The sequence below is a fragment of the Sander lucioperca genome, chromosome 12, assembly GCF_008315115.2.
Source record: "Sander lucioperca isolate FBNREF2018 chromosome 12, SLUC_FBN_1.2, whole genome shotgun sequence".
In the NCBI taxonomy this organism is placed as follows: Eukaryota; Metazoa; Chordata; class Actinopteri; order Perciformes; family Percidae; genus Sander; species Sander lucioperca.
The window spans coordinates 31,435,145-31,444,258 of NC_050184.1; the positions used below are offsets into that span (position 1 = coordinate 31,435,145).

Below are 9,114 nucleotides of genomic sequence, written 5' to 3' on the forward strand. Positions count from 1 at the left end.
AAATGCTTTCTTGTCATGAACAATAGGTGAACACACAGTTCCAGTGGGTTCACAATGGCAGTATGACAAGGTCAGCTCGGAGGTTTCGCCTGGCTCAGCAAAGACCTGCAGAGCTGCAGCTCATGCTGCTCAGCTGACGGGGCTCTTTGCTTGTTCATGGTGCTCTTTCTCGAAGGGGCCCCAGTGACAGAGCCATTCACAAGCACGGGCCATAAATGACCGAGCTGAAGACCACATTAAGCACACATTCTCAAAAATCTGAACTGACTGGAGCACAGCCAAAATGCCAGGAACAAAAGGTAAGCAATGTGAAACAAACGTTAATGTCTACAAAATATGTTGTTTAATTTATCTGGATACCAGAAGAGCTGTATGTTAAATGACATAAAAAAAATGACTCTTTGTTTTTTAAATGTCGCAAAAGTGACTTTGTTTCCAAATGTTTGACATACATTTGAATGTTTCCACTATTTTCAGGTAATAAGTCGGACAAGAAGTCAGCTACAAAGGTAGGAAAATCATTACTATACTTGTCTAAAATACTCATTTTCTTCTTAATCTGTAATTCTTTGTTGCTTCACTTTATTAATATTTGCTTTCATTTCCCAGCAACCTCAGAGTCCTAAAGAGCAGCCGAAGAAAGCTGATCAGAAAGGAGATGATAACAAGAAGCAAGGAGGTAAGCATTTATATGAAGCTACGTTTGGGCAGCATGTTATTTTAACCCTGTGAATCGTGATTTCCAAGTAGAACAAAAGATTAATATAAACCTTCAGTGGTTTAGGACACCAAAAGACATTCTGTCACATCATGGAGTGGAAATGAGATGCTGTGGTTGCTGTGTCCCCAGTGAAGGTATCTGTCTGTGTTTTATCCCCTCGCAGGACAGCCGAAGGGAGAGAAGCAATAACTTCCAGGCATTTGTGAAGATGGCTTTGGAGACACTGCTTGGGTCCTGCCGTCGTAAACATGGGAGCCCCCGGGGCAAACAGGGCTAAGTGCACCTCCCTTCTGCACTTTCCCCCCCGAGCCTGCAGACTAGGCTGTTGTGCGGCCTTATAATACAGCACCTCTCACAGAGGCAGAAAGTGAACCTGATCTCCAACCATCTGTTGTTCAACGCCCCCCCTCCAACCTTTTTCTGCCCTCTTCCCCACACTGTCCACTCTGGCTTATTAGATGCTCAAAAATAGACTCCAGGTTAAACCGGACAATTGCTTTGAGCGAAAAAACATTTTGTCATCCCTTTGCAATCCTTTCCTAACTCACCCTCATGCCACGATCGACTGTCTAACAGTCCATACATCCTTCTTGTAAATAACAATTAAAACAACTATTTCTTACCACAGTCCATGTGTATCTGGCTTCGATGTGTTCCTGATATTCTAACATGTTCACATCTTCTCAGGCTTATTCCCATGTTGAATTGAGCAGACAGCAATCCAGGTTTGATGTAAAATTTTATAAAAATATCACAGATGTATCAGTGCCTTCACATTTACAGGGAGAAAAAGTGGGCTTAAAGTTAATATCAGAATAATATTTAAAATACTGTCGGATTGAGTGGTATTAGGTCCTAAGAGACTGAGCGCTTGTTCTCAGGCATGAACAAACATTCGGGCTCTAATCTAAAACACTACATCTTAGTCAAGAAGCAAATCCTTTTGACATTCCAGATTTAAGAAAGATATATAGACAGAACGTGAACACAATCTGATACAGACGCTCATTTGATTCTTTCCTCAGTTAATCATCAGTTACATTAATGCAACATTAAAAGCAGCAGTGTAATACAAATCTGTACTTAAGGATAAATATTTAATATAGTGAACTTCATAATTCCACCTACTATTGGAAGAGAAGTTTAAACATTTTCCCCTACAGTAACGTGTGAAATACCCTGATTCTAAACCTTTATTTCCAATACTGAAGAGTCAAAGAGTTGTTCAAATGTAATAAAGAGAGATTACAGATTAAGACCTTTTCTAAGCAAAGGCAAATAACTAAATGTAAAGGACATTATCAAAATAACACAAAACAAAATACAAACCTCATTAGGAAATGTCACCACAAGTTAGTTCATAGATTTACTGATTCATTTTCTTTATCTAAAATTCACAAAAAGGGGAAATCATTATACATTATAATTGCTGCCTCATAACCATAACCTGTGCTCTTTTCATTCAAAAGGAAACTGTGTTGTCTTACACATGCTTGAGAGACAAGCTCTGTGAAAGGATACGTCTGGTGGCGATATTCTACATTTTTCTTATTGCCAACAAATCCCATGAAAAGCAAACCATTCATTAATTTATTCTACTAACAAGTGTTGCCTCTGTAGCCAGAGCCTCATGCAGCTTATGCTACTGTGTCACTGACTGCCATTGTTGTCCAAAATGTATCAACGAGCCACACTGTTGCCCTGGACCTGGGTGACATGTTCCCTGATTGCAATGAACGTGGGCACTGCATTTTATTTTGTGTCAATCCCACATACACTGTCATGCTGCTATATATATATATATATATGCTCAGTAGAGCACAACGTGTATTATTTCGCTGCTTAAAAAAGATCCAAACAAATGTACTGTTTAACTCTTGTTTGAGAAACATTTGCTAAAAACTATGTGCCCACAGGTTTTAGAAAATAATTCAGCATTCTTTTTTTAAATTAAGTGTATAGAATAGGATTAGGGCTGAGAGCCACAGACAGGCTGGGGAGGTCAGGAGAGACAGGCAAACGTATTGTTTGTCTTTACATGGGATTTGTTGAAAATAAGAAAGCCATAGAATATCACCAGCCTAATCCTTCAAACCTAAAAATATGATTGTAAAACACTTTGAGGTGAGGGGGGAAACCACATCTGGAGGACATCTGCCGCAGTCGACCATGAAAAACCTAGATAGTGGGCTCTATCATGTGTCCACAGAAAGGAGCAGCCAATCTCCACCATGCTGATAGGTATTGATTTGCGACTCACAGTGAGACATCGGTAACTGCTGTCACAACATGAAGGTTGACAACTGCGGCTTGGATAAAAAAGGATGCGATGAGAAGAAAAGGAGGGAGGAGTGGGCTATCATTCCATGGATATCAAAACTAGTCCCCGGCAGGTTAGAATAATAGATAACCCAGCCAACATGCGGCGCAATCTGAAGACTCCGCGTTGGTTTATTGTTGTATACAGGTTGAGTCTGTTCTCTTCGGTCTGAGGCGGAATAAAGTCACAGTGCAGAAGTGGAGAACCTGCCTTACATCTCTCCTTATTGCTTCACTTTCTCCGTCTCTCATTATTAAAGAATGAGGCGGTACAATATCCAGCATCCAAATGTGACCCAGTGGCTTGTCCAGCTCAGCTCGGACCACTTCTGAATAGTATGATGGGTTACATCGTCCTGTAGGGGGCAGCACATGCTATGTGAGCTCAATGGGACAATGAATATACACAAACCTTTACTTACTTACAAGCTCCATAAAAATATTTTTACAAAAAAGTGATTAAACATTCATTTATTTTTACTTTCTGAACAGAATATAAAATACATACTTATACAAAAAAAATGATTTATATGACAGTTCACGCCTTTCCTTTAAACTAGAAATACCGCATGTCACATGTGCTGCCATTTTACGAGTAAAGGGTGTATAAATATAGTCGCATACATGTGACCTTACCTCATCCTCCTCCATGTAGTCGACACTGGAGTTGAACACAGAGCCCAGGTACGTCAGATGGAGTATTGCCAAAGCACTGAATGCTATGTTAATCAAATACACCCATAGCTTCTGCAGAGGGAGAAACAAGGCATCGTGTAAGAACAAAAGACTTGAATCATTATGTCTTTTATACATATTTTGCATTATTGTATTATGCGTGGGTTTTTCTCTTAAAGGTACGGAGAACCTATTCTCTCAATCTGCTTTCTTACACACTCTTGATGAAGCAGATTAGCACTACTTTAGTAATACATTAGATGTATCTTTTTAATGATTAGACTATTTCTTGTGTTTTCTAATATGACAGCCAATTTGCCTGCTGAGGATGTTTATCATTATTCTTATTATAGGCTAACTCAAAGGGGGAATTATAAGGAGCTTTAGTTCTCACATTTTCAAATATATGCAGAGTAAAAATAGAAAGCACATTTTTTTTTATGAATGCTAACTAGGCCAGAAGATCTACTGGGTAGGCCCCCTTTGAGCACCTCCTGCTCTGTAAGGAAGTGCCAGCAATGCCAGTGCACTGGCCATTTGCACAGATGAAATAGTTGGAAGAAAACCAAGATATGTACAAGACACCACAGGCCTGTGGTTGGAAAAGGCATTTCTATTTGTGCAGTATGAAGCATTAATTGAACAGAAACAGAAACCAAACCGAAAATTATTAACATCTATGAAATTAAAAACAATTAACTGAGTAGGTGACATTTGTAGTTGCATTTTGGGTTTTTCTTAAAGGAATAGTTTGACATTTTGGGAAATAACCCTTATTTACTTTCTTGCTGAGAGTTAGATGAGAAGACAGACAACTCTCATGTCTGTACTCGAAATATGAAGCTCGAGCCAGGAGATTGTTAGCAAGGCAAGGCAAGGCAAGGCAGCTTTATTTGTATAGCACATTTCAGCAACAGGGCAATTCAAAGTGCTTTACATGAAAACATTAAAAAATTTAAAACAGATAAAATACAAGAATAAAAGTTACAGTGCAGTATACCTTAGCATAAAGGCTGAAAGCAGGAGGAAACAGCCTGGCTCTGTCCAAAGGTGAAAAACCTACCAGTAACACTCTGGGAATTCACTGCTCCTGGCCAAGAAATAGTCCAGCACATAACCCCCCCTTAAATCACTAGCTGTTTCCCACTACATCCAGTCTTTATGCAAAGCTAAGCAAACGGTGTCCTGGCTCTAGCTTCATATATATATATATATATATATATATATACTGTACATATACAGTGCTGCTCATAAGTATTCATACCCATGGTCAAGTTGACTAAAAAGAGGAATAAAAAAAAACATCTTTTGGAAATTGATCTTAATGCCTTAATTAAAAAAACGGGGAAAAATTTGACCTTTTAAGGACACCAATTTTTTTGTGAATGAATAATGTATTGTAAATAAATAAATGTTCTTCCTTAAAATACAGGGGCCATAATTATACATACCCCTATGTTAAATTCCCATAGAGGAAGGCAGAGTTTTATTTTTAAAGGCAAGTTATTTCATGGATCAAGGATACTATGCATCCTGATAAAGTTCCCTTGGCCTTTGGAATTAAAGTAGCCCCACATCATCACATACCCTTCACCATACCTAGAGATTGGCATGGTTTTATTTCAGTTAGCCTAATAGCTGGTTTGATTTGCATTGATATGGATCTTATCTCAGTTTTTAAATGTCTAACTTTTACTAATAATAAATGACAAGTAACAAAGGACCCCCTCTCTGAAAAGGATGAGCAAGGTATTACCTTTTTGTTCCTGTGAGTGCAGTTTGGCAGACATTTCTTTGACAGCACACAGGCATTGAAAATGGCTGCAAGCCTCTTCCGCAACACTGAAACACAAAACAAGACCAAAGCATTAAAATGAAGCCAGAGGTCAATTACAAGCACTGCAGTGAACAGAAACAGTGTGTAATATCGGGTGCAATTAACCATTACTGCAAAGCTAAGCACCTTCTTTAAATGGAAAGGTTCTAATGTGGAAAAGAGACAACATTGGGCAGACTCTCACCGTGCTCAATGTACGTGATGAACCCAAGAGATAGAAGCACTGCACCCAGGTGAAAACTCAAACCCTGCCAGGCACAATAGTTAGAATCTAAACAATCCTCTCGTTAAAACGGAGAAACAGTGCAGAGTGCGAGGTATAATTGCTTATGTAAGACGTCCACAAAGTACTCACATGCAGAAGGGCGCTGGCTGTATACGTCACCATGATGGCGGAGAACGTCCCAAATTTGAGAGCACTCTTAAAAACATCTGTGAGACGAGAGCATCAGCTTGCTTCAGAGTGTCTGTTTGTATGAGCCATTACAACGCCGTTCATAATGAGATCGAAAAACAGCTGATGCCATCAAGCAATCACTGTTAACATTATAACTCACAGGTGTGCAGAAAGCGAGACATGGGCAGATTCCATGACGTTACCACCTCCACCATCGACCGGGGAAACTCTATATTCAGTGGCTTGGATACAGTCATATCCCTACAGAACCACAGATAAAGGGGCTGTTTTAAAATGTGAATAAAGACAAATACATGTTATGTTCATACTGCACATGCAATTCTGACCATTTGAGGTTTTCCTTCTCCTCTGTAAAGCCTGCTCCAGCCAGAGTAGTAGTAGTCTCGCTCAAATAACCAACAAAATAGTTGCTGAAGTGGAAAGACATTGTGTTCTCGTACGCCAGCAACCACCTGATGCAATGACATTAAAAGAAGAAACACATCGATGTTACACGCAAATGTCAGGTTCATTTGGACCTAGTTAATCCTTACACAAAACTAAAATACATACTTTGCCGGTGTACCTCTGACAGGCAACAGAATAAAGAGAGAAGGTGTAGCAGTTAATGTTAGCGATTAAATCCATTTCAATGTTTTGTTGACTTGCCATGTGATGATCTACGTCTCACTACGTTTTTCAAGATGGTAGAACAGTGGTGGTAAAATGAGAGGGTGAGACGGGTGTCCTGGTGCACATGGCTGCACAGAGAGGGGAGAATGATGTGGATACATGCGTGCAGAAAAAGGCGTTGCACAAATGGTAAACAGGAAATGAGCATGCATTAAAGTATACAAAATATGTGGAGGGCATGCCTACACTGTTGAGTAACAGAATCACTGATGTGGACAGTTCATTACCTGATCTTTCTTCTCTTTTTGCTGTAAACAAAGTAGAAGAAATCATTTAGGCCGTTGTCAATTCAAGCCAGACAATAAACATGGATGTAGATTGTTTTTATCTCTATGTTACACTCACCCTCGTAGTAACTTGTCTCCGTAGACCGGTATGAAATAAGGGAAAAGGTATGGTGCCACGCAGTTGGAAATAACAAGGCAGACCTGGCTCTTCACCCAGCTAACAGACACTTTTAAAAGCCACGAAAAGCTCTGAGGAGAAGAAAGAACCAAAGATTTGAACAGTTAACAGTTTTGTCTCCCCCCCACACACACACACACACACACACACACACACACCACACCCTCTTCTGTGCTTAAGAGATACCGAGATACTGTATCACACTTACCAGCTTACGTCCTTCTAAAGCGTCTTTGTAGCTGTTGAAGCTGATCCAGGGACCAAAGATGACTGTGCCCACAAAGTAAATATAGCCCATGAACTCAATGGGTGACGGTACACTGGCCACGACACCTCTGTCCAGATCGAAGGCCAGAGAGATGGCTTTCATGGCAACCACCATCTGTGAACCTGGTCAGCAGCAACAGCACTTAGTCACTAAATTCCAACATTAGACCATTATCAAAGCTGAATATGAAGGTAAAACGAGAACAAGCGCATGCATTGCTTTCATCTATCAGAAATGTGTCAAATGTTGCTGCCTACAGAAAACATTCCCGGCCTACCTCTCATCTTGTGCCAGTTGGTGGTGTCCATCATGTGCAGCTCTCTGATAAAATTGGATAAGAATAGCTTCAGTTTTGATGTAGGGCCTATAGTTTCCACACAGACTTTGAGCTGTCGGGTATCAGAGATCTTACCCCAGCAGCAGGTAGATGAGCACAGTGATGGAGAGGAAGGTGCCTCGCATGGTAGAGTGGCGGCACAGGAAGAGGAAGAGGTAGCAGAGAAGGCTGAGGAGGACCACCCAGATCATATGAAGCTCAAAGAACAGGTAGAGAGTGTAGAATCCTCCTGCGACTGTGCCCAGGTGTTTAACAAAAGAGGGGAGGCCTGATGTAGCAAGATAAAGATATATAGGCGATTATGATGATGCAAGCTATACTGTATAAAGGGTGAATTACACTGAGTGGGCACAAAGTAACTGGACTCTCACCCAACATCCAGAGAAGCCGACACAGCAGGCAGATAACCAGCAGCTGCCATACTTGCTCCAGGCCCTGCTGAGCTGTAGGCAGCAGGCAGCCATGAGCAAGCTCTTGGAAAAACTTCTGTCGGCTGAATGCTCCCATGACTAAACTTTAAAAAAGCAGAGGGAAGCCATTTTTACAGCAACAAAAATGGTTTCTATATTACCAATGTCAGCATACATATACATCTATGGCTATAATGCATCAGTGCAGCAAGCATAGCTGACCACTAAACCACTCACTCACTGTCAACAGCCCCACACAACCTCACACTTCAAATCCCAGCATGCACAGCACCTCACCACAAATCTGTGCAAATCCATGCAATGGCTGTCAAAGTTTTGATGATGACAATAAAATATGTTCACGTTCATTTTTGGTATCTAAATGTATAATAATGCATGTCTTAATTTCGCAACAAATGCATCAAACTGGAACTGTCAGAAAGAAATCTCAACATGCACACAGTAGCACAATAAAATGCTGAATTATTTAGCGCTGTATTGGGGAATTGAAGACTTATTTACAGTGCAGTATGAAGAAGTAGACACATGATATTCTGCAAGGCATGCTCTCTCCGCAATGCAGTCGACCAAGGGGATGAGTTGACTCACAGCTGCATTCCTACAACCGCTGCATTGACTGCACAGTATGTTCAGCGCTGGGCCACTTGCCAGAAAGCAAAGCATCTTATAGCTTGTAAAGATCGTTAACCTTGCTTCACCTAGCCAGCGGGATTTACAGTCATGCTACCAACGTACTTGAGAGCGGCTCCCCAGCCCCCGTCAGGAACAGCTAACTGGACGCCCCGGGCAGGGCAGTGTTTTCCAGGGGTTAGACTTACCCTTTCTGAGCAACAGCTGGAGGTTCCTCCCCGTGTTTCTACCCAGCTGCTTTCCCGTCCCGTTTCAGTGAGTGAAGCGTGTGTTCTACCGCTGTGTTTTAAGCACACTCGGTCCAGATGATGCTTATCTGGATGACTCCCATTGTCACAGCATCAGCACCACTTGACTGTCATCTAGGCAGCCAGGCGGAATCATATCAACCAATGTGCTGC

General features: G+C 41.1%; 1 protein-coding gene across 4 annotated transcripts; it reads right to left on the minus strand.

Moving 5' to 3' along the window:
* Positions 1–1,443: 1,443 nt before the first annotated feature.
* LOC116043570 (protein-serine O-palmitoleoyltransferase porcupine) lies at positions 1,444–9,114 on the minus strand. Of its 4 annotated transcripts, none has more exons than XM_031290352.2 (15): positions 8,902–9,114; positions 8,024–8,161; positions 7,728–7,920; positions 7,593–7,636; positions 7,256–7,437; positions 6,988–7,118; positions 6,870–6,890; positions 6,523–6,537; positions 6,297–6,422; positions 6,110–6,210; positions 5,908–5,984; positions 5,737–5,800; positions 5,472–5,557; positions 3,677–3,787; positions 1,444–3,396 (listed from the first exon to the last, which is right to left on the minus strand). In XM_031290352.2, exons 2-15 carry the CDS (start codon positions 8,157–8,159, stop codon positions 3,295–3,297), a joined length of 1,389 nt encoding a protein of 462 aa, XP_031146212.1. In that variant the 5' UTR covers positions 8,160–8,161; positions 8,902–9,114; the 3' UTR covers positions 1,444–3,294. The 4 variants fall into 4 exon arrangements, 3 of the variants coding, with proteins under 3 accessions (XP_031146212.1, XP_031146211.1, XP_031146213.1); XM_031290351.2 differs by having other exon boundaries at positions 8,024–8,166; positions 8,902–9,113; XR_004103504.2 differs by lacking the exon at positions 5,737–5,800 and having other exon boundaries at positions 8,024–8,166.